The sequence below is a fragment of the Calypte anna genome, chromosome 15 (assembly GCF_003957555.1).
Source record: "Calypte anna isolate BGI_N300 chromosome 15, bCalAnn1_v1.p, whole genome shotgun sequence".
Lineage (NCBI taxonomy): Eukaryota > Metazoa > Chordata > Aves > Apodiformes > Trochilidae > Calypte > Calypte anna.
The window spans coordinates 13,421,174-13,446,962 of NC_044261.1; the positions used below are offsets into that span (position 1 = coordinate 13,421,174).

The window sequence follows — 25,789 nt, forward strand, 5'->3', positions numbered from 1 at the left end:
AAAAAATACTTAACTATTCAAAAGAAGAAAAAAAGGCTTAATTGATACTAGTGCCATTTTGGCACTACAACGAATTCTAAATATAAACATTACATCATGAAAGATTGAGACCAGATAGCATGGGTACCTTTCGTTTTCATAAGTCATGTTTATCCTGCAATCAAGCCTCATCTGCTGTTGGCAGCAAGCAAGGGCATTGTAATTAGGACAAATGCTTTCTTCAGCATCCTAGAGGTTTTCAGTAACTTTCAGTTAAATTCAGAGCTCCTATTGCTGAAAAAGTAATTATATTCTTATCAAAGCAAAGCCTATATATTTAAGAAACATTTGCCTACGGGGATCCAGGTTCAAGAGATAAGATCTAGGGTTCAAATGTATTGGAAAAATTCACAATCTCCTTCCAAGCCCAGCTGACAGCACAGGTGCTGAGAAACACTAATTTTATTTCATGAAACTTTTGATAGGTATGCCTTTTAACACCCACTACAACAATGGCTGTATCAAGTTTTTCATCAACACTCAGTGGACCGAGGCACTAAGCACCCTATTGAAGTGAGGGTGAAGAGAAATTACAAAGGGGGGAAAACAGAAGCCCTCTTAACTATGCTATGCAAACTGCTACACTACCTCTCCCTACTTAGAAAAGCAACACTACCCCTGTGAGGGAGAACCCCCACTATCCTGTTTCAACAGTAAAGTTTTAAAATATATTCATATTAGGGGTGGCAATAGGTTATAAACAGAACAAGGGTACTCTGCAGTAAGGGGCTGGGGAAAAGGAGGAGGAACACAGGACCCCGGAGGCCGAACCACCCGCGGGCCCTCAGGGCCCCTAGGCCAGGAGCCACAGCCTGAGCACCAGGGACAAGCAGGCAGCACTTAGGCCTTCGTTACAGTTAGAATACTGCACATGTTTAACAACAAAAAAACCAAACAAAAAACCACCAAAACCAACTCCACAGCTGCAGTCAGTCAGGGGAAGCCACTACACCGCCACAGAAACAAAGCAGCCCCTCGCCCTCAACACACACTGGAGCAGCACCAGCGAACCCACCCGTGAACCCCCGGCTGCCTCACCTCGGTGTCCCTGTCACAGCCACCACCACGGAGACACCCGGAGGGATTGCTCCAGCTTGAAGTCCGCGGTTATGGAGCTCCTAGAAACAGGGAAGGACCCTTCTCAAAGCCACAATCGCCCGTCCTGCCCAGAGCCTCACGCCGGGGCCGCCCCTTTACCTCAGCTCAGCGCTGCCCGCAGCGCGTGCCGGGCGCCTGAGGAGAAAAGGCGGGAAACGGGGCCGAAGGGAAAGGCGGCGGCGGCGGGGGGGAGAGCCCCGGCCCGAAGGAAACCGCGGCCTCGGCAGCAGAACTTCCCTTCCCACCTCAGGGGCCTCGACAGCAGGGCCGTCCCTTCACACCTCCAGGCTGAAGTCCTTTTCCACTGCCTTATCCGAGGGCAGCCGCCGTGCGGTGTGGGGAGAGCCGCCATGACGGAGCAGCACCCAGCGGCAGCTGGGCAAGACTCTCCAGTTTCTTCCCCTTCTGTGAGGGTCAGGTGCTTTTTATCTTAATACAATACTTTTATTTTAATACAACGTCTGTCAGTCAGGTAGTCCCAGAACCCCCACCCCATTAGCACTCCCCAGAAGGTTAAAAACCCCGCCGGCCCTCCAAGGTAAGTTACTTTTGTGGATTTAGGCGCCCAAAGGTGCGGGAGTAATTCTATACGCTCCACACGTTTTCCTGAAGCAATGTTACCACTTGTGTGCTATGCTTGTAGGTTTGCCAAGTGAAATTCAGCTCCGAGGGCCATCTGGCAGCCTGGCTGGATGGGGAGGAGGAGGAGGAGGAGGAGGTTTTATCCCGAGGCTGTGGTAACCTCTGCTGGCTGATCCTCGCTGTTGCAGGGGCTGAGGCGCTGCTGTGTGAGCGGGTTCCAGAAGTTGAGCCAAGACATCAGAAGAGGTATATTACGTTTGTTTATTCATAATTTTGTACATGGAGGATTCCGGGGTTGTTTTTTTTTTTTTAGTTTAATGTGTATTTTCTAAGGCACCGGCGATTTAGATGAATTATGACCCTGCTTATCCACGGATGAGCATGTTTATTTCCTCAAATGGCACAGTTTTTATTACAAAGCAAGCCTGTAACTGTCTTTTGCGAATAATGTACATTTTTCATTTTGATGGTGTGGATACAGTGTCATCTTCCACAGATAATGGATGCATTTTGATGTGTATGATAAGGTCAGGAGCTTGGGATGCTATTTGTTTTGCAAGTTAAAACAAACATGTCACATCCTGTGACATACTCAGCCTTATCCCAGTTCTTCAAGTGAGGGTATTTCATATCCTTATAAGCCAGGTAATATCCCTATCCATAGATACATTAAAGGCTGCAGGTGAGGCCGTGGTCAGAAGAGGGGACCACAAATGTAGAGTTGACTTTAAGGAGATTAAAATCTTAACATAGTGTGCAGGACAGGAACACAATGCACAACTGACATAGGATTCTCGTCCAGCTTGATTCTTATTAGTGTACATTACTCTGCAGGTGTATGCAGAGAGAAGAGGTACAGGGTAACTGAGAGCTGGATTCTACTGGAAGCTTCCATTAAAGTGGCAAGAAATTACATGCTAGTATTCATTTAAACCAGGTTTCAAGCAGAAATCTTATCCTTGGGAAACCTAACGTTTGCCTATCATTCCATTAGCACTATAGCTTATGGTCTTATATCCCTTAATTCAGCTACATACTCGAAAAGCTTCTATGGGGTAAGCTTTTCAGCCAGAATTTACTTTCTCTATTCTGCAACTTCGTGTTATTTTACCATAGGCAGAACAGCAGACCATGTCAACAAACATGCTTCAATCTGAAGACATCCTGAGAATTCTTACTTAAGATCTAAGCTTCTAGTCTATTAGGAACTATGATTTCTAAAAGAATCTGCAGCCATAAATGCCTTGAAAATGGAAAACATCATTTAGACAATGCACGTTGCTAAAAGTCAGACCTTATTTAACCAAAAATATCAGATAGAACTGCCTGTTTAATTAGACACAGATAAAAAATTGAAGAGCTAAGTATTTTCCCATCATTCTCTGCAGGTTTTGAAGCTGGCATTTTTCCCTCTGCATATAGTTAGTTGTTTGCCTTTGGTTGTAAAGAAATGCAGAGGGCTCTTATTAAAGCACCAATAATTTGCTGAACTCCATCTTTTGTGCGACTTGCTGAGTTAGGAAATTCCTTTTTGCCTCCTCCCCCACCTTTCCTTGACTAGATTAACTGAAGAACAAATATCACATTATGATGCTAGGTTAAAGGATTTAGCATGTTTGCACTTTAAGTGTCTAGCACAAGACAGAACAAAACCTAAAGTTCAAGGCTGTCCAGCTAAATGACAAGGAAAGTGAAAAAAGCATTTGTTGTTTAAAAGCCTATTAAAGACTCAGGATTAAGATTTGCTGTTCTCAGTGATTTATATTCCAAAATTGACTAACATAGTTAGAAAGATTTCTAAGTGATTAGAGCCTGAACACATACAGTAGATAAAGTGGAGAATTGCCAATAGTTAGTGAGATTCTAGGAATGCAGAAACTATGATCCCAATATATCAACTGTTTAAATGGCTTTTGCCTTTTCAGAATCCCAGCTTATCACCATTAGGAATTATCCAGTTCTCTATGTGCCATCCCAGTGGAGCAGCGATGCAGGTTCTTTCAAGGCCAATGGCCAAGTTTAAACTCAGCAAAGGTGGCAGTTACTGCTTTGCCCTTCTGCTTTAAATTACTGTTTCCAAATTGGTACAGCCAAATATCATACCCAATCCTCATTTGATGTCAGCTGCTACCATTTTTCACTAGCATTAATATCCTTGTAAAATACAGAAATGAATGAGTGCACAACCCATTCAATTATCCCCAGCACTGACCTCTGCAGATAAGCAGAGCTGGTTGCTCCATCAAGTGCTCTCATTAAATCTGCTGCCAAACACAAGTCAACAACCTGCATCTCATAGCTGACAAATAGAAAGGAGATGTCAGCCAGCCACTGACAACCACAGAGTCACCAGGCTTTTGTGCAAGAGGGATGGACATCACTTAAACTACATAGAAGCATTCCCAGGAAGCACAGATTTGACATTTCTCACAACATGAAGCAATCATTTGCGCTCCCTTTCCCTGCTCAATCCACTTCTGCAAAGGGACAGATCTTTCTGTGCACCAACAAGACAAATAGGCTCTTTTATTCAACTGAAATTAAATAGGTTTTCTGTTTGCCTCTACTTGCTTGTCTTTATTACACGTATTCAAGTCAAGAGTCCTTTCTTGTTCCACTGCATTCTTCAAACATCCATTTTGGTACAGTTGCCTTGTAGTTCAAGGAAAAACTTGTGAACAGGCAGTATTTTGAAACAGATGTATTTTTAATGATTAACATTTAGCACAGACACTAGTTGAACAGCTCAACAACGAGGGAGAGAGGATGCAATTTCTGTCCCACTGAGTGGCCAATGGTAACAATGCACTTCTGATCACACCCTGCTTTTCTAGGAGACAAATGGGACAGGAATTTCCACAAACATTGCCCAAATTAGGTTGGTTCACACGATTTCTTACAGTTACAGCTTCTAGCAGTGGTATGCCCTGCTAAGGAATTAATACCAAGTTAGAAAAGAAAGCAGGAGCAAGCCATCAGTGTCTTGACCTTATCACTCAAAGTGCAAGAACATGAAGTGCTGGAATATATCTCAGCAGGAATGATATAATAAACCAAACCTGATGGCCTTCCCTGAGGAAAACAGTTCTGAAGTGCTGGAACAGGGGTGAAGAATCTGTTTAACACTGAAAAGTAACCTCTGCTACCCTCTGAAGACAGCATTTCACAGTGCAGCTTCACACTATCACATCTGCTGCAGCAAGTTGCCATAGGATGGCAGCAAAGGGGAGAGGGATTTTCAGCTGGATAATCATCTAATGCTAAAGCTTTTAAGCTTTTGGAAAACACAAGATTTTCAAGAGAATCTGCTGACAGAACCATTATCTCACTTGATGACTTCTGGGAAAGAACAACAAAAATGATGCAAGTAGATTTTAATCAGACAGCTGGTAACATTGCTTCTGGTTTATATCACATATACAATTCCAATAGCATTCTATAGATCTTTTGCACCAGGATACTCTACCACTGTGCCTGTTGTTTGTGGTGTTGTTTTTTTTTTAAAAGCCTCAGTAGATTGTTTTATTTCAGTCAGGGACTAGGAGTATCACTTTAAACAAGCACACACACACCAAGTCAAAATCATGGAGGAGACAGGCTAAAAACAAGAGAAATGAGGCACTGCATATAGGAAAGAACAGCCCAGGACTGTCTAGCACTTGGACTTTGCCCAGTGACTTGCAGGGGGAGCACAAATTTAGTGAGGATTTTACAGGTTCTCTACCCATATTTTCTGTGTCGTGTGGCTTCAGACAGTTTAAATTGCAACTTTAGAGAACCAAGAGAAAATGTGGGAGAACCAACCCTATGCTAGTGCCATTCTGATCAGACTGAGTAGCAACTATGTCAAACAGCAATTCAAAAACATGAGTGTTCAACTCAACTCCTGCAACACAGTCATCCTCAGAAGGAGGTGTGTGCCGTGTTCTGATATTCTAATTGCTTCATGCACAAGGATATCATTGAACTGAGATCCTTGAACAACTCCACCCTTTTGTCTCCTGCACAACCAGGAGTGAAGTACATTTGAATTAGCAAGGCCTGGACAAGCTCAAGCCAACAAATCTTCAGCACTCTGTGTCAGAAAGTGAACCAGCAGAGAGCTGTTCACAAGAGGAAGAGTCCTCTTGGAGGAAACTGTTGCAGGCTGGCACGGAAAGTGTTTACAGACAATAAACATCCCATCCTGGGCAGATTCCTGCTCTTCTCTCACACTATTGGACTTTGACAGAATAACAACTCCATTGGAGTTCTGAATACTTTAAACTCACTGAGAGGAACATAAGCATAGTGACAAATCCCAATACAATTCCTTTAAACCACGAAAGAAAGAAAAGAAATTTAGGATCAAAAAATATCCTTTCTACCTGACACAACAAAACAGGGACTGAAAGGCATCAACAACTAAAAGCATCAATACTTTCAGCTAGTAATCCATAAAAATGAATAAATAATTCATAATTACACATGCAGTGTACACCATGCATGTCATGAAGTCCTCCAAAGAGAGGAGCACAGCAGGCATGCTTTACTGTTTAAAAGTAAAAATCCTCCAACTATTACTGTCATTCTGGAAAGTCTCTGGACTGCAGAGATAAAATTCAACCTCCATGTGCAGCTGCTTTCTAATATATCTAAAGCTATATTAGATAATTTTCTTGATGTCTTATAGCCAAGATTGACTTCTGTGCATGCTAAAATTGAGAGGAAGTGTTCAAAGAATGGACTAGTACTCTAGTACAGTCCTCAAAAATGGGTGCATAGCAAACTAAAGAGAGCAAGGTTCAATCCCAGAGAACTTAAGTCTCTCATTAACATTGCACACCTCTGGGTTTGTCCCCAGAACTAACATAACATAAGCTCTTTACACTGGAGCTCCTGTAAAGCAGCAGCTGCTGTCTTGCTCTTTTGGATTCCAGTCTCCAGTTCCTTCCCTTTGTTGCTTAGGTCATGCAGCTTTCAAACAGGCAGCAGCTCTGGGGGATATTCACCATAGCAGTACTTTGCAATTGGATCTCTGTAGGTGTTTTCATGCTGCACACTCTGTCAGGGAGAGGAGGAAAGACTTTAACAATGCAAACATACTGAAACTATATATCCCTTATTTAAGGTTCATAAACCCAGTGTGTTAATACAAAAAGTTTCCCAAATTCTTCTGCACGTAAGAGCATCATCTGGAGTCAAACAACACTACTCCCAGTATCTGACAGTTGGTATATTAGAGCACTTCAAAGCTGAACCATACCTAGAACCAACTTTTCAGGAGGTGGGAACTACTTGAGATGTGTGCATCTTTCTTGATAAAGCTAGAATTCGGGTACTATGGATAAGAATGAACAACTCTGGAGATATTTGGAAGTAGGTCCTTTCCTAGCACTCCATCCCTATTGCTGTATTAAATGCTCAAGCTGTATGACATCACCAACAGCACTTTCTAAGAGGGCTGATGCTTGCCAAGACCAAAACTCTGAATAAAATCACAAAAGAAACAGTTCACTTCTGTTCTTAAAAAGAAAAAAAAAAAAACCAAAAAACAACATACTTTTTTGGTTACTATGCAATGATTATCAGCATATGGCAAGCCTAAAAATGTACCATAAAGCAAATAGCTTCTGAAGCTGAGGAGAACACCTCTCACTGTTCTCATCCTTACGAGATCTTAACTGGTGACTGAGCTCAGCTAGTCTCCTTTCAGTGAAGTGCCTCTTTCTAAAGGCAGTGTGCAACTCATCCTGTTCTAAATATGCACGTGGCCTTTTATTTAGTGCTGATGTTGTCACTTTACAAATCAGAGGATTGCCTTCAAATCAGGGGTCAGCCACAGCTTCAGCATCTATGAAAATGCCTGGGTGCATGCATGCACAACAAACCAGCCACTCACAGGCCCAAGCCCCGTTCTCCCATGGCACCTTTCAGGTCTTGTTTTCCATTTTTGAGCCTCTGCCATGTACTTTCATCTTACCTGTGATGAAGTCCTACATTTTGCCAGACACAACTCAAAGCGATCTTCCACTGCCATGAAGAGGTTTTGGAATGCAATAGCTGCCCGGTTCAAGAAGCGTTCCAGAAGGTGTTGCTAAAGAGGTTACCAAAAAGAAGTCAAGACAAAACAAACCACTGTACTTAACAAGATACAATCCAAGTCCACTTAACCTACACAGCCCAAGTATCAGAGGAATAGTAAGCAACTCCAGGTAGAATTTCTAGCATCACAGAACCCGAGCAGTAGGAATAGAACCTAAAGAGGAGCACAAGGAAGTGAGAATTGCAAAACTGTTACTGTCTGGATCAGCTTTTCTGCAATCATTCCCCTTCAGTAAATGCAGTTCCCCCAAAACTGGAACATTTTCCAAGGCTCCCAGAATTTCCTCTCAAAGGCAGGAAGGATTAATTTTTTAAAAGCTTGCTGTATGGTCCTTACAGGTTTTCCTTATTGTTCCAAGAAAAGGAACTGTCCCCTCTAAGGAAAAAGCTCCTCACAAAGAAGCACTTCTAGCCACAGAGGAACCTGACAACACCTGGAAAGCAGAAGAAAGTGAATGTACCTTGCTGGGCTGCAGGCAACAGGAAACACAGTACTCGTAGACACTGCAGCAGCCATTGGGCAGGCAGCTCTCACAGCTGTACAGCTTCGTGTTGGGCACGTTGACATTACAGCAGCCATTTACCAGCAGGTCCTTCCTTTCACAGATGTAGCCTGAAAAACAAAACCAGTAACAACTGGCAAAGTGCATTCCTTTTTATCTTCTATAGTAATCTACAGTAAAGATCACATTACTCAAGAAGAGGTTTATTAATCATTTAGTGGATTATGATGCCCTCTCAATTTCACGTAAGTGCTAACTAGTAATTCCTTGAACTGACACTGGGACATAGAGCTGAGTTTCACAACAGCCTGGCTTTATCTGCACAACTATTATGTACTTACTTTGATATGGTATATCTACAATATGAGTATTTAATTTAAGTTCTGATTTCTTTGTGGCATAATTCATTGTTGTGACTGGAAGGGGAAAGGTGATTGGTGATGATGGTACTGAGAAAACAGACGTGTTCTTTAAACAGGTCTACGGCTGGTTAACTCTCCTTACAGTTCAATACAAAGAGATTTAAGATTTAACCATGCAGGACAGCTGTAATATTCAATGTAGAGAGGAATCCTTAACAGTACAGAACCACAGTGTCCATTCCTATGAAAACTGTACTACCAGTGTTAGACTGTGAAGGATATATGTGATTTTAGAGACTTGAGTGAATCAGGAGTAAGCATAATTCAGACAGTGCTACATTTAATATTGATGGTCCCAGAATTTCCTCTCAAAGGTGGGAAAGATAAATTTTTTAAAAGAAGATCTGGGTTTTCTACAGCCTTAATTTCTGGTCAGGAAAGCTCCAGTGTCTGAGGAACAAGCACACTGGGATAACATACATGCAGGGAAGGAAAGACTCCATACAGTTAAAAGAAGTGGTTAATTTGAGAACCTGCAAGAGATATCCTTGTGTTTACAAGGGTCAGATGAGCTTGTTAACTGTGACTCAGCCCTAATTATATCAGTTCTGAGCTAGCTCCCTACAAGACCAGTCAGGTTTCCTCTCCCTACCATACCTGACTGTAGGAATGCACTGCAGGGAGATACAAATGGCTCCGCAAGCAACCACACTAAATTGAGCAGGACTCAACATCTGAGTGCTTTGCAAAGGTACCTGGAGTTCTCTGACTCCATGGTGGTCCTGGAAACAACACAGCCATGCTCAGAAAGTGTCAAACCTGAGCTGAGCGCGGCTGCACCCCAGCCAGCTCTGCACAGAATCAGATGAGTCTGCAGCCACAGCAAAATTAACCCAGTCTGAGGACAAAAAGCCAACAGCTGAGGCTGTGCAGTAAAAACGCCTTAATAGGAGCAGTTGTTACTTTGAAGCACCATCAACAATCAGAGAGGCAAAGCAGCATTAGACACTACAACAGGCAGAATACATGTAGCATCAAGTGTACCCAGTTCATCCGTGATGAGGAGCTTCCCCTGCACAGAGTTCCTGCACTGGTTACTCAGCTGGCTGCTGTTCCCCGAACTGAACTTCACCTTCCACATGATCGGCTGCTCCTGCTCTTGCACCTGGAGGAGATTCCGATCCCTCACCATCCTTTCTTCCTGCAGGGAAAGACCACAATGTAACCAAACGGGAAAGTTCCTTCTGCTGCCCGATCCACTTGCTTTTGCCACAATTACAAGCGCTGGTAGTGATAAATTCACACGTGTCAGGGCAGTAAGGAACACTTGCAGGGGCTTACTGTTTGCTATGCACAGCATAATTCTGTAAAATGGGGATATTTGAGATCAGCTAACAGCCAAACTCAGTTATTACGACTGCAGAACTAGCATACTTTATATTAAATAACTATAGGTACACATACTTCTCTTTTTGGTGTTCTCTGCTAGTGGAAATACCGTTCAAAAAGATACTACCCCAGCATAATCACATCCCTTCGAGATTTTTGTCTTCCAGCTTTGGTTCAAAGCACTATTACTACCAAATGCAGTGTCAGACACTACTGTTTATAGCTCTTTCATGATTACGGTGTAATTTTTACATATCCCAGGAGCCCGGTGACGGCACTGGGAAACCAGAAGTTACCCCGGGGAAAGGGATGTTTCAATCGCTCCCGGACCGGGGCCGCACCCCCTGCCAGCAGCGGGACGGGGACACCGGGGAGGGCACTGACCTGCTTGAAGGTGCTGGTGAGAAAGTAGACGAGAGAGAGCCCGAAGACGACACCGAGGACCCAGCGCTTCCTCAGCAGCCGCCGCCACAGCACCGCTCCCCAGGGCACCATGGCGGCCCGGGACCAGGGGCCGGGCTCTTAGCCCACCGCCCCCCGCCGCGGGGAAGGAGAGGACGGGCGGAGGAAGTGCTGAGCCGGCATCACCGGCGGCGAGAAAACAAGGAACGAGCTGGGGCAGCGCCCACCCGAGCGGCTCCGCACCAGCACCAGCACTCCGCGAGTGCGCGGTACAACCGCTTCCGCGGGGAGCAGGAGGCGGAAGCCGCCAATAGGCGTGTGCGGAGGGGGCGGTACCGGGAGCGGGGCCCGCACGGGTAGGTACCGGGCAAGAGGCCTCCGGAGCAGGGCCGCGCCGGGCCGGGCCGGGCCGGGTTGGGCTGGGCTCGCCGGTCCCGAGAGCCGGGTGACTCCAGCCCCGCTGGGGCATTTGGCCACAACCTCCGGCGGGATCCCCTTCCCTGACAAATTTGGGGAAAAAAAGGCCTCGCCTGTGTCTCTCTGTGTGCATACATGTCTGAGAATGTATACAACTGTATTTATAGAGAAATATCTATATGTAAATATAATATAATATAATATAATATAATATAATATAATATAATATAATATAATATAAATGCAAATATATATATAGTATGTTTGTTTGTATATTTGTATAAATATCTACATATATGTATATATCTCTCTGTGCATCTATATATAGATACATTTATGTGTGTGTAGGTGTCTGGCACACACGTCTGTGTGTGTGTAGAGAGGAAGGCAGAGTCCTGCCCGGTGCAGTGGGCAGGGCTGCAGGAGCCAATCCCAAGGGGAAAGGGCCGTGTTGGGACGTGCAGGGGATGAAGCACCAAGGGTTCCTGCTCCAGTCTGTCTTTCCCAAGGAGATGGAGAGGTGAAACACACTGTGCTTGGGTGAAGATGACTCTTCTGTGTGTGCTTCTTACAGATGCACCTGTCTGAGCACTGTGATCCAGGAATCTTAACAGTCTGCCAGCATGAAGTACCCGTGATGAGTTTGAAATCTGCACCATCTTGGATTATCTGAAGGACTCTGTGTATGAGATATCTGCAGTCTCTTGAGTTTCTCTCTTTCCCACTGTGGCACCTTGCACTTCTGGTTAAACCTGTTGTTAAGGTACTGTTAAAACATATCCAAGTGTTGCAAGATGAAAACTCCTAATCCAGAAAAGCAGACTCAAACAGTATTGAAGCTGAGTGCTTTTTGGAACAAAGTCTATATAAATTTTACCTTAAATCTGCAGGACTCTGGGCAGAACAGGTTATTACATCTCACAAAGTCCTGTGTCTCCATTGCTAAGTATTGATGTCATTTTCCCCTTCGTGGGTGATGCCAGGAGAACAAGTGTCTCCCCATAGAGATGCATGTAATTTTGAAACATGATTTCACTCCACATTATAATCTAGGGGGCTTCTAAAGGTCTAGAGGGGAGTGAAGGATTTTCCAAGTTTCAGAGTTATCTGTACACTGACTCTAGAAAAGTGGGAACACTTTTCTTCACGAGCAGTGCCCCTTGAGCTGTTCACAAGGAGGTCAGCTCTGCCTGCAGGGGTCAGTCTGTTATGACCATTTCATCAGAACTTTGTGTATGCTAACAATTCCAGAATGAGTGGAGCAAGAAGTTATGATCTTTTGCATATTATTTGTGACCATTGTTCAGTTTAGTGATGGCATTTCTGTGGTTTAAAAGGAATGGGTTGCTTATATAAAATAATAACCATGACCTGATTGCACTTTTTGTTGATACAATTTTTTTTCCTTTTTTATCTCTCAGTTCCACTCTACAAACCAAAGTTTCTTCAGAGGAGGAAGAGGAGATTTCATTCCCAGAGAGTGTATGTTGATTCACACATCACATCAAGAGCTACTCTATTAGTTGTCCTCAAGTTCCTTATCAGAACATTCCTTACCCAGCTGTACACTCCTTGTGCCCGCCAGACACTGCAGAAGGGGGTCTGACCAGCTCTGCCCTGCTGGGGGAACACTGCACCTCTGCTCCCAGTTGCCAGATGAAAGTCGTTTCTTTGCAAGTGCACCAAGAACCAAATGCAAGCTTAATGGGCTCTTTCAGAGAAATGGATGATTTATGCCAGCCATGTCTCTAGCTGAGTGGGTTCCACAGCCCTCTGACTCTGTGGGCCTTTGTTAGCAGGCACTCTGGGAACTGTTGACCACAACGTTCATGTTGAGCGTGTTGTGTTTTAAGGTTTTGAGGAAAATGCAGAGACGGCACAGCAGCCTCACCGACAGCGTTCCCCCTGAAAGGTACATCTCTCTCCTTCTTTTTCCCCTCATTTTGCTCTACAGAGGGCAATGCTCTGATTTAAGAGGAGCATGGTGTGTTGCAGAAGATGAAGGCTCAGGAGTGGGAACAGCATATATTTCCTGTGCATCAAGTGAGGCCAGGCTTTTTGAGTTTTTGAGTTTAGAGACAGATTAACTTTTCTCCCTGTCAGTTACTGACTGCTACCAACCACAGTGTTTTGGGTTCCATGGTCAAGTGTGGCACATGTGGGTACAGCTGGCTTAGCATAGGCAGAGGATTTTTGAGCTCTAGAAGAGAGACTCATGGCAGAGTCTTATGGGGATCCTGAGCACTATCAATCTGTAAGGACAGAGGCTGTTTATACTTCTCTTACTAAGGTATGTAAAAAGTCTGCTTTGGGGTCTGAAGCTCCCAATGACTATGACTCAGTATTTCATAAAGATCTCAGGTGATCTTTTACATCTTTATCTATATCTGCATCCACATTCTACATCCAGAATCTGTATCTAGCTTAATATATGTGAATATTTATAAGTATAATACCTCTAATTCACTTCTGTAATTATAACATCAGCAAGGGAGGCTTGCCACTCTTGTTGTTCTGGTACTAAATATTCCCTTGTGCTTTCCTATGGTTAGAGCTTGAGGTTTTTTTTTATAAAGAAGAAGCTGATCTAATTACTCTAAGACAAAGATGGAACTAATGAATTTAGTTGCTCTGGCTGAGCTGAGATTGTAAGAAAGATCATATCCCAAGCAGTCTCTAAGTATTTCTTAGTAGAAGCTTGATGCCATGACCACTTCTAGGAAGATACCACCCTTAATTTCAAGGAAAAAGAAACCCATCTTTAACTTGTTCCATGTAATGCTGCCGAAGCCTCAGTGCAGTCTGTGGGTTTTATAACAGAAGGCAAGCCTGAGGCTTGAGAGGCATGCAAGATGTTGTATAAGGTCCTCTCATCTGCAGTGTAGAGCTCTCTTGAGCCTGTACCAACTTGTAAGGCACTTGAGATCTTGTGAGCAGTCAAAGTATATTCAGGATAGGTGTCTCTTCTTGAGTGCCAAAGATAGGCAAAGTAATGTGAATTGTCTTTTATAAATGCTTCTGGTTTTTTAAAGGGTAAATACATATTTTAAGTAAATATTACTTAAGTAATTAAATTAAGTACATATTTTAAGTAAATACATATTTTAAGGCTGGAGGTTTTCTAACTAGAAGGAAATGTTGTTGCCACTGGTCTTCACTTCTGTTAACTTCAGCAGGATCTCAATTCCATCCTTGTTTATTTGGTTTTAAACATATCCCTGAATAATCCCTGGTAGTATTACAACAAACAATATTTGTGTCTTTATCTGTAACACTGGGTTCCACCCAATTTGTTTGTTATGTTCCCAGAGGTAAGTACTGTCACATCATGTTCCTGTCTTGTGTATACATCCCTGAACTGTAATGTTAATTGTAATATCCAAGATCCATTTGATTGATATTTTGAAACAAAAAGGAGTGTGCAGTGTCTTGGTGACTTGATTCCTTGCTGGAGTCTATGGAGAGACATTGGGAATGGGGTGTAGCTTTAAGAAGCCTTATTAGGAGTTCACTGAGTGGGAAGGTGTGCCCAGGGAGGCTTGAAGCTGTCTCCAGAGAGAGGTGCAAGGCAGTGCTCTGTGCCCTGTAAGAGGTCTAGGGAGGCTTCTGAACCCATGGGAAAGAGAGGGTTAAGGGCCCTGAATGTGCCTGCATGTGCTGTCTCAGCTTGTGACCACTATTTCTAAAGTTAGAGATCTCCAGGGATTCAAATCAAGAGAGACCAAAGATCTGCAACATGCATTATTTGTAGGCTTTGCCTCTTCCTAATCTTTCTTTGTTCTTTACTCTCCTTTTTCAGGTAGGAGAGCTATTTGCTGTCAGCCAAACTTTTATTGCCTAATGATTGTTATGCTCGTTACCTGTGTTGTTCCCTGTCACCTAAACTGTACATGCTCTCATTGCATTACCATAGTAGTGATTTCAGGCAAAGAAGGCTTATTGTCTTCCAGTATTAGGACAAAGATGTTTATAACTTTCTTTTTGGAATCTGGCTACGACTCAAAAAGCTCAGGAAAGAACTAGCACTAGATCTAATTCTGTAAAGTGCCCAGTAATTTGAGTACATCCATGTCCAATGTGCTGAGCATATAAAAATAAAGCCATTTCTCTTGACTCTTGAGCATATAATTCACGTATTTGTTGTGCCAAAAAACATGAAAACAGCTCTCAATTCTTCCCCAGCTGATTCTGTCTCTTGTTTGTGTTATTCATCAGTAGGCAAGTAACAACCATCCCTAAATAAAGACAGAAGTTTTGGGAGTAGGTCATTTCTTTGAGTTAGCTTGATTAATTTTTTCTGTGTATAATGTGACTTGTTATGGTTGTGCTTTGTTAAGTTACATGGGAAATTGTGTGTTTTCCTTTAAAACTTAAAATCATTATAAAAGGTGTTGCATTTCATTTCAGATGGGTTATTTCTTTGGTTCCTCCAAAAGTAAAGGGATTATATGGGAACTGTGTTCCTTAGATAAAGGAAAGGGTGGTTTTGATCAGTTATTTTGATCTTATCTCCAGGAGTCTGGTTACTGGTTCTGAAAGTGTGACTTTCCAAAAGAAAATAGAGGGAAAAGCGATGCTTTTCCACAATGCTCCAGATTGTGGTCTGGAGACCTGTGTACTCTGACAGGATGTGAGGAGCTCTTAAATGACGACAGTGGGGATGGGGCTAAAAGCCTGTGAAGTTCTGTGGCATTCATTTTTGTTTAATCACTTTTCTTTCATCCCCTTCCCCTGCAAGAAACCGGAGCCAGACAGTCAGTTCTGAAACCAGCGTGGATGAAAGTGGAGTCTTTGAAAGTCTGAAGGCTGAAGCCTCCTCACCACAGCAGCTGTTCTCAGGCCTGGCAGGCATCCCCTCGGGCACCATCACAGCCACACCATTCCAGTCAGGTTTGGTTCTGGGCTCTTCAGCAGGAGGTGGAGAGGTCTTCATTCAGATGCCAGCCCCTCGGGAGGAAGGCAGCAGTCGTGCAGAAGGAGCCCCCTTTCACCACAGGCAGCCCTCCCATCATTTCCACCACGGCCACCACCGGGGTTCATCTCTGCTGCACATGGCAGGAGGGGACCGTCACGGGCATGCTGAGGAAGGCAGTGATGAACAGGCTGGCACTCCAGCCCCAGCTCTGTCAGAGTTAAAAGCTGTGATTGGCTGGCTGCAGAAGGGACTTCCCTTCATCTTGATCCTCCTGGCTAAAGTTTGTTTCCAGCACAAGCTTGGTAAGCACCTGTCCCTTTTGGATTGCAAGTGCATCAGAGTGCGTTTAGGAAGCTTTGTCATAAGGGTGTCTGATACATTACCCACATGACAGTGTCTAGAGGGAGTCTAGCATGAAGGGGACATACTCAAATGTGTTGGATAATGCACTGAATAAATTAAGCCTATTTTCAGTCCAATCTGTTTTCATCTCTATGAGTCCCATCTATTTCCTGTCCTGACCTGTGGAAGATCAGTGATTTTCTTTTTCCCTCTCCTCAGCATTCCTGTAGGGGCTGAGGATGTTAGCATAACTTCTCCCACAGACCTCTCTCTGGGAGAGATGGGGAGAGCTTACGCTGGTGACTGGCAGATGCTTTGGTGTACCTCAGAAGGGTTCAGTGAGATGAGACAGTTATATAGCTGGAAGGATGGTACCTGAGTATTTCAAGCCCTCAGAGGTCATGTAAAATCTATTCATTTAGTCCTCCTCTTTCTGTGAAATCGTATGAGTGACATGTTTGACCATCCTTATTCTTTCTGGGAGTGATATGTCGAGATTATTATCCCAGGGAAACTTGAGTTTAATCCACTTACTGCTCTGCCAGTATTCCCAGGTATTGATTTGTGCCTGCAACATCTTGCTCTTTGGACCTGGGATCCTATATGGTTTTGATAGCATGCCTTGTCCTCCCTGAGCTGCTAAGCTGCTGGTGTAATACTGTCACCTAATTGAGTTCTGTTTGCACAATGCAGCCACAGCTTGCAGCACTGAACCTGACATTAGGACCAGCTGTATTGGGCTGGGAGGCAACTGCTGACTGCAGTAGCTTCATCCTCATTTAGCCTGAGCTTGAACTTTGTTTGAACTTTGTACAGGTCCAAACTGCCCTGCTTTAGCCACCTACGTATTTGAATTCCCAGTGCATCCAGCATGTCACCCAGTAACTTTCTGTCTGAGCTTGAGCTGCTGACATCAGATGGCTGAGGACTGAGGCCCCCCCTGCCTCTGTCACACTCTGCCTTTGTCTTGCCCTGCAGGGATTGCTGTCTGCATTGGCATGGCCAGCACCTTCGCTTACGCCAACTCCACGCTCCGAGAGCAAGTTGCTCTGAAGGTGGGTACAGCATCTTGTGCTCTTACATCCCCCCAAAACATTGCTCTTTGTACACAAAACAATGCCTATGTCGAACCCTCTTCAGCAATGTGGCAATGACTGCCATTATGAGGGCACAGATCTGTCAGAATACCAGTACCACACCCTCTCTTCCTACTTCTCCACAGTGATGCTCTCCCACACTTTCCATCCTGAAAGTGTAATAAAACGCAGAGAGGAAAAGTCAAGGATATTGTAATCTGCTTCTAGCTCTGCCACTGACCAGCAGTGGATCTTCAAGCACTTCTCTGCTCCTTAGTTTCCCATGATGTACAGCAAGAGGTGCTGAAATGTATTTCACTAATGATGAGATTTAATATGTTAGCATTTAGATAATATTTTGAGGTGTTCAGCTGCAGGATTATGTAGATGTATTGCTTGTTAGTATCTTTATGATGCTCTGTTGATAGTATGCTTGGAATATAAAGAAACCAGCAGATCTTTTCAGGTCTTCAGATAAGATCATCAGATTTAGATCTTCAGTGCCAGCAAAACACTTCAACAGCACAAAAAGCACAAGACTAGAATTGTTCCTATGTAAAAATGAGATGGGTGGCACAAGTGTATGCTTCAGTCTACCAGCAGCAGTGGAATTAATGTGATACAATGCTGAATGAACAGATAAATTGCACAATCATGTAACAGACTGCTGTTGCCTTGCACTTTGCACCTCTGCCTTTCCAGCAGTGTGCCCCTTAATCTATCTGCTTTAAATCTCAGCCTAACATCCCTAGCTGTTGAAGAGCTACAAAGAGCTATTTTCTTAATAAATCATCTCACAAGAAAAATGCTGTTTTTTTCCTCCTCCCAGGAGTAAAATTTACTCTCCAAAATTACACCCGGCCAAGACCCAGGACAAGATCTTCTGCCATTCTGTTTATAATGTTCTGTGTCTTCTGAAATGCAAAATTTGCACTTCTTTTGACCTCTAATTATTTCTTCAATCAAAAATGCATGTTCTGGAACCTCCATGCACTCAGATGACATTCATGTGTGCTCCATGTAGGGGTGGGTTATGTTACATTTGATTGAGCTAAGCCTTCTTCTCGGTGACTTTGGAGCTATTTGTAGAACACCACTTTGATGAAGTGTCATTCCAAACAGGTGACAGCTCAGAACTGTGGTACAATATATGGAACTTTTTTTTCATTTGCTTGTCAAACTGCATTTTAAATATCAGAAGAATTTAGAAGTCCCAAGAAAGATCCCAAGCTTGAAAATTATGTACTGCAAGTAAGGCTGTCATTTTCACCTGTGTATTTTGATTAATTTCTCTGAAGTTGCTTTATTTGAAAAGATTGAGTGAGAGCCATTTCTGCTTGTGTTTATAAATGTCTTTACCTAGCATTCTATTTGTGAGTCATAATCCCATGTAAATAAACTAATTATTGACCACTTAGTTGCATATTTGTGTCCCCTGGGGTGGTCTTGCATTTCTGTTCAACAACTGAAGGCTCAGTGTAACCCTTGAGGGTTATAATTTATCTTCACTTCTTTTTCTTGCTCAGGAGAAGAGGTCAGTGCTGGTTGTCTTGTGGATCCTGGCCTTCCTCACTGGAAACACCTTGTACTTGCTTTACACATTCAGCTCTCAGCAACTGTACAACAGGTGAGTAAAGTGTGCATTGTACATGTGGTAGCAGGTGATAATTGCCAGAGAGAGAAAGAGGGAAGCCTATTTTTCCCCACACTGAGAGGAAGTGGGCATACTTAAGGTATCTGCTGGCCTTGCTACATCTTTGTAATACCTTTCAGGGGAGGAAAAGAATGTGTGCATTTTTTCTACAAGTGGACTGTTCTATAAATGTCAAAACCAGGGTCTAAATGGGCCAGGATGTGGGCATGTACTACAGAGTTGCTGCTTGAAATATGTACCCTTGCTGTTTGCTTCTGCACTGAAGCAGGATGGATACTTTTGCATAGTGGGACTTCTGAATTTCCATTTTGACCCCTGTGACTGAACATAAAAAGTAGGTATTACAAGAAGATAAAAAACTGACCCACCAATTTTCTTCTTTCTGTAATGTTTTTTTTTCTCTTCAGTCTATTAACATTTGAGTCTATTACAGGAGGTAAACCAGAGGTGAAATATTGTTTTACTTCAATATTTTCAGGGCTTGGAGGCATTTGGATCAGAGGTAGTTAAGGTGGCCTCCACTTTCTTTCCACTTTAAATTTCTGACTGAAGCAGTTCTCAAATACAGAGAAGTTAGTACTTACAGATTTGGTTTAGTATTATCTCTGCACATTATACAGCAGGCATGAAATGACAGATGGGAAGCAAAGATACAGAACTTAACCAAGGTGGTGGTAGAAGAGTAAATTGGAAGAAATGGAGCAATATCAAACCCTGTTACTTGAGAAAGTTTTGATATTAGTAGCTAAAACCTTAGGTATTATCTTCCTAATGGAGATTTTATTTACCCTACTGAGGTAGGATTTATACTTTCAGTTTGAAGTTCAAATATGTGTAACCTGCATCAGTTGGATTATGGCTAGATGGCTCTCAGGTATGTTTTTTCTGTCATTTATTTCATTGCTTCCCTGCTTCTTCTTACCACCAATGCTGTGTACACAGCAGAGGAGTCATGGTCTGTCCTCAACCCTGGTGTCCTGATGACTGGAAAGCTGCTATGTAAATGCTTCTAGAACGGGAGACAGTTGAGAAAGCTTGTGTGTGTGGGACCAGGAAAGAGATGGGAAGCCACAGGTATGCTGTGTAGGGCTCTGGAAGAGTGGAAGAGAATAAACAGGTGTGGAAGCATTAGAAAGAAATTAGTTTGCAGTGCAAGGAAAGGATCATGAATGGGACTAGTTTGAGAGAAAGCACAGATAACCTGAAATAAAGAGGTTGCAGCAAATTGTGGCCATCCTACACACTGTTTAGAGTGTAAGTTTACTAACAGTGAACAGACTGGGCAACAGCTTCACTGAAAAGCTCTGTTCCTGCCTGTGTTGTAGTGGTAACTGCTGTGTCATGCTTGGGCTCATGTGTCACTTGCTGTGTGAGGACTTGTGACTATTCACAAGGCAGGCCTGTCAAATTAGAAATAGCTGTTATGGTTTTGTTTCTTTCTGGTTTATTTTTCAGTTCCTGTTTCATTTACTTTTTGCTTATTTCTAGTGCATGAATAGTAGTAAAGTCTCTGATTCTGTTTCTGTTTTTAGGGTATAATTTTACCTGTTTGCTGTGCCAGTGTTGTGAGTATTTTAAATTCATGTTCAGGCTTTTCATTCTGGGTTGGTTATTTTACTTTTGCAATTTCTTTTGGTTAAGTTTTTGCTTTTATAGGTTTTTCAGTTTGAGTAGGGTCCAGTCTTCATTGCTGCTCAGGTCAGTAGCTCCCACCCATTGCTATGTTAAGTTCTGCTGTCTTGGACTCCCCTTCTTTAAAGAGTGAGTGTTCAGCACAGTGAGCAGCAGTATGTAAGGGACACTACCTTTTGGATCTTTGATTCAGGTAAGAGTTGCTAATTAACAAAGCCCAGCTCTTGTTCTGCTTCAGAGAGTGGGAAGTCACTGTCAGAGCATGACCCACCTGAAGTTCTGACCTTTCTGCCATGTCTGTTGCAGTGCTCCCTCTGTCACCAGTAGTTTCACAAGCACAAGTAGGTTTAGAGACTGCTGCCCTGCAGTAATCTTAGGGATTCAAGGGATCCTGGACCTCAAAGGATAAGTTCTTCTAATCAGATCTGATGGGGCTGATAGGACAGACAGCCCAGGGGCTAAAGGCACTGTCACTAGGATGAAGGCTCTTCTACAGTGTAGATTATGGTTATGGAGACTACAGTCTTCCAAAACAGGTTTTGTACATGTTTGCACCCTGTTTTCTGATAGTGGGTAACCCTGCTGACCTCAGTAGAAATGGCCAAGAACAATCAAATTAACTCAAGAGACTCAGAGGAACCATGGGACTAATTTGCATGTCATTCCTATTGCCCTTGAGAACCTCAAAGTTCATTGGAGTTCCTGGGCTCTCTCTAGTCAGCAGTGGATACAACTGGTATCAAGAAGCTCAAGTGAGGTTCCCCTCGTCGGTATTTGAGCCTTTCTGTCATGCCTTTCAGCCTTATATTTCTGAAACCCAACCTTGAGAGGCTGGACTTCTTTGACCTGATGTGGATTGTAGGGATTGCAGACTTTGTACTGAAGTACCTCACCATTGCACTGAAATGCCTGATTGTTGCCCTGCCTAAGATCATCCTAGCTGTCAAGTCAAAGGTAAGAGTTTCCCTTCCTCTTGATAAACTAATCTGATACCTTGACAACATGTTTGCATTATGAAATACAGGTGAAAGAATAAAAGTAATAAAATCTGATAAAACTTAGGCAGAAAGTCACCCAAGTAGTGAGTTTCTGGTTTTGAGCCTTCACAGACCTGAACAAGGTTTGGTAATGGAAGAGACAAAAAGATAAGCAATGCCAGAGAAGGAGTAGGTACAAATGTAGAGAACTGCTTTTCTGTCTCAATTTGTTCCAAGTCTTGTTTTCTGAGTTCTCTACAAGTATATATTTCTGAAGCATAAACCTCTTCATTTAATGGAAGGAAATTGCAAGTACTTGTCTCTTTGGCTTTCCACCTGGGACAAAGAATTAAGACTGAAGATACTGATAACAAGTTGAAGCTACTGACACCACAAAACACAGCACCAGCTCTAACCATGGCTTAAGAAATATTTTAACTAAATAGTTTACATCCTTAAATGTTTATAAAATCATAAATAGATTAGGCAAAACCTTTGACATTTTCTCACTACGTTCTGTCTCTAAATACCTTCTCATATTTTTTTTTACTCTTCTGGATCTGTCATTCTGCCCCTTCCTCCACTTAGTGTCTGCATTTCAGTGGCAAATACACAAAATGTGTATTATTTGCATTTGGTAAAGAAACTTTCTGGCAGCTGTTGGAATGAAAGGCACTATGTAAATGCAAGATGTAATCATTAATGGCTTAAAGTCTTAGGCAGGGCACTTAAGAGAATATCTAAACTGGGAATAGTTTTGCTTACAAATGACATGGGTGGCAGGGGAGTTGAGCAGTTTGTTCCTGCACAGCAGGGCTATCTGAGATGGTTATTAATTTATTTCTGGCAATTCTCCAGCCTTTCCCCCCCCCCCTTCTTCTATTATTATTATTTTTATTTGGGGAGATTAATGTGCTGGGTCAGAGCATAATCCAGCCTAGGGAGGGAGGGAAAAGTGATGTGAATAGTCTTCCCAAGATAAATTGCAGTGTTGGAAAAGGTTCACAGCCTTTGCTTGCTTGTCTGAGAGCTATCCCAAGTACTCATTAATCCTTGTCGGGAGAGAAGAAAGAGAAGGGGTCTTTATTTGCAGCTACAGTGGGAGGCTGCTAAGATCACATCTGTCAAGGGCCTATAATGACTCAGAGCACAGATGCTTCATTTTTAATACCTTTTTCTGGATAGCAATATTTCTCACTTTTTTTAAGTCCCTTTTTGTCTTAGGATGTTGTTGATGGTCTCGCTGTCCCTTGACATCTGAGTCTGCTGTAACCTACCACTATGGATCTGGATTTCTTTTCACCCCCCTTCTCTACACCACATCTATTAAGCCAACCAGGGATGAGATCTGGTGTAACAAATTAAGCAAGATCAAACTGGGATAGGAGTGCTCCAAGAGAGCCCCAGGATGCCATAGAAATTGTAATTGGTAACCACATAGCTGAGCTCTTCCTCCAAGCCTGATGACCCAGCTTACTTCTACAGCCTAGCTCAATGCTACATATCTTACTTTTCAGAAGAGTTTTTTCTTAAATCTAAGCTTTTTGAGTTAGAACAGTTCCACTGCACTTGAGGCACATTAACTCAGACCAGATTCTTCAAGTTGTTTACTATCTTAATACTTGCCTGAAATAGTTCTCTTCTTGTTCCCTGGAGGCTTGTAGTAGTGTTTCTGCTCTGAGCCTTGCTTGTAGCAAATGAACTGTTGCATGGCTGTCACTTAGGGGTAGCAGGCAGCAAGCTGCTGGAGAAATACAAATGAAACTCAGTAGAGCTAGATTTTTTCAAATTATATGTATAAAGAATTTTTCTGCAGAAGTCAGATCAGCAGCCTCCAACTCCCCATAATGCAGGGCCTGAAGTGGAGACTGCTGCAGTCAGGGATTGAGTTCAGCACAGCTATGAGTGGGGTGCAGGTATGTAATCTGGAGCTTCCTTGCAGTGCCTTCTTGCTGGCAATCAGCAATAGATGATAAAACTTGCCCATGAGCAGCCTACCAGGGACTTTGATCATTCTGTGCTCAGCCTCTGAGCAGGCTTTTTGGATTTGCCTCATTGTGGAAGTTCAAAGGCACTTCCAAAGCTAGTCTGGCTTTTCACACTGCTCCTTGAGATTCTGGCCTTCTCTGAATGCTATGTGGCTTTCACTGATGCTTGCACAGCCTTTCTAGTACCAGGCACCTCCTCTGAAAATCCTTTCAAGTCTCTTACCTCTCCACATGCATTGTGATTGGAGCACAACCAGATTATTTTCATATTCCTTCTCTTTTACACAAGACTTCTTCCCTCCCCTCAATCTTCTCTCTAGGCTGAATACCTTCAACTTTGAGTCTTTTCTCAGGGATCCTACATTCCTTAACTTACTAGCTGCTTCATTATCTTCAAGTCCCTGCTGTTTTCCAGACCATTTCTCCAGTCTGTCAAGATGAGTTTGGATTATAGTCATTCTTTCCAGTGTTTACAGCCTTTTTCCAGGTTAGTGTCAACTGCACATTTGGTAAGAGTTCTTTGTTTCCTCAATATTACTAGGGAATATAGTGACTAGTACTAAACTCTACTTACCTCAGATTCAGCTTTTCATTTTAACAGTGAACACATGAAAAATTTGGGCTAGAGCACAGTTATCCCAGTCTGAGGCACCTGGGTCATGTATTCCCATTATGGCCCCATCACTGGAAGGCCAGCATTCAACATCAAGAACCATCTTTATCTTACAGCATCAGTTCATGCTTTAATAACTGAGAAAAGGCAAACTGAAATTGAAAGGCAGAAAAAGAGGTTTTCTTTGTGATCTTAGAACAGAGAACAGTAAACATGAGTGCAGTATGCAGCCTGCTAGAAATGATGGGGATGCAACTACCCAGAGCTCTCCTAGCTTGTATATCTCACAAATAGAATAAGTCTGCAAGGAACCCCTCCAAAGAATGGAAAATTTGAGAAAACAATTGCAGCCTGGAATACAGAGGTGCCAAGAGAGGCTTGTGAGATTACAGTTGGGCTAGAAGGCAAGGAAAGAAGAGCTTGTGGACAGGGGAGAAAAGCAGAAAATGGAAGGTAACCCCAACCATCAGGCTCCAGTCAGACATCTCTGCCATCAGTGGGAGAAGGAGCATACCTGTGGCTAATGATGTCCCCTCCTCCCCCATGAGCTGATGGGCACATCAAGCTGAGGACAAGTTTTAATAGCAGCTGGGCTCATAATTTCTTTGGAAGGGGGGCTTGGCTCCCACCCTGCATGCTGAAGGCTCTCCATTAAAAAAGGCAAATAAGATCATTTGGTTCAATATAAAATGAATTAAAGTAAATTAAACTGCAGGAGCCATGTGGCCTGCAGAGGCCTCCATTGTTGTACACATATAAATGGCAGCTTTTCATTTTCACTGCTAAGGAATGACAGCTTGAGGGGAGTGGAATTAAAAATAAGGAAATAAATAATATAAAGACACAGTTGCCAAAGAGTTCGTTTAGGAAATCCCAGGTGCCTGCAAGTCTCCCATCCCCTCCTCATGCTGTTGTCAGCAATCTGAGCTGATATCCTGGAGGATGGAGTGAAGCTTGAGGTGGGAGGAGGGAGAAAGAAAACGAAACCAGAAGAACTGTAAGAAACTGGCATCCCATGTTCTTTTATATATGTATGTATGTATGTTCTCTACACAGGAGAAAGATACCAAAGACAAACTTTTCCAACAGCCTTAAGAGCTGTTATATAAGCTGTTTATAAGAAAGGCCCTAAGTAAGAATTTTCTTGGCATTCTCAGTACAGATCAGCAGCCCAGTTACAAGGGGCTCCATTTCCAGAAGATGGAAAACTCAAAATGAAAGCACTAACATATGTTTGTTGAAAATACAGTAAAAACTTACGATTAACTAAGCACTTGTCAGTTTTGTTTGAATGCTTCTAGACATTGCAAGTGATGCTGATCAAAAAATATGGAAGCATTAAAACAAGCACTGGGAGCAGGCATGTAGATGATGTATTACAAAGAAATATCCGGGCTAAGATCTTCCTGTTCCTAGTCTGTGCTCTCTTGTAGTGTGCAATGTGCAAGTTAATCTTAGTTTTCTCTAATAGTGTGGCTTGGATGCTCTTTTGGGAGAACTCACTCAGTACATTCCCTCTTCTTGAAGACCAGTCTGAGCTTTGATCCTGTAGAGCCACAGGAACTACGTGATGGTTCAAAGATTTCTGTCTGTTGCAGCCTGGGACAGCTGTGATGTCAAAGCCAAAAGTGTGGGATTTATTACTAAACTAATAAAAGAAAGACTTACAAAAGCATAAGACCAGGTACAGAGGAACTGGGACTCCTTTCTGTCCTT

General features: G+C 42.9%; 2 protein-coding genes across 11 annotated transcripts in view; one reads left to right on the forward strand and one right to left on the reverse strand.

The window, feature by feature from the left end:
• Positions 1-4,405: 4,405 nt before the first annotated feature.
• On the reverse strand, positions 4,406-10,759 carry C15H12orf49 (chromosome 15 C12orf49 homolog). The gene is made up of 5 exons (XM_008497520.2): positions 10,442-10,759; positions 9,713-9,869; positions 8,265-8,416; positions 7,682-7,795; positions 4,406-6,762 (listed from the first exon to the last, which is right to left on the reverse strand). The coding sequence occupies exons 1-5, from the start codon at positions 10,550-10,552 to the stop codon at positions 6,679-6,681; spliced, it is 618 nt and encodes a 205-aa protein (XP_008495742.2). The 5' UTR covers positions 10,553-10,759; the 3' UTR covers positions 4,406-6,678.
• RNFT2 (ring finger protein, transmembrane 2) overlaps positions 10,738-25,789 on the forward strand; it is a 29,499-nt gene continuing 14,447 nt past the window's right edge. For 3 of the 10 annotated variants that reach the window (XM_030460301.1, XM_030460309.1, XM_030460310.1), the window contains exons 1-7: positions 10,865-11,057; positions 11,451-11,639; positions 12,298-12,788; positions 15,615-16,093; positions 17,112-17,188; positions 18,736-18,836; positions 21,296-21,449. In XM_030460301.1, coding sequence (XP_030316161.1) covers positions 12,706-12,788; positions 15,615-16,093; positions 17,112-17,188; positions 18,736-18,836; positions 21,296-21,449 — 894 coding nt within the window. In that variant the 5' untranslated portion in view covers positions 10,865-11,057; positions 11,451-11,639; positions 12,298-12,705. Of the gene's footprint in view, positions 10,816-10,863; positions 11,058-11,450; positions 11,640-12,297; positions 12,789-15,614; positions 16,094-17,111; positions 17,189-18,735; positions 18,837-21,295; positions 21,450-25,789 lie in introns of those variants that run through there. The other 7 variants (XM_030460308.1, XM_030460307.1, XM_030460304.1 and 4 more) reach the window with 7 other exon arrangements.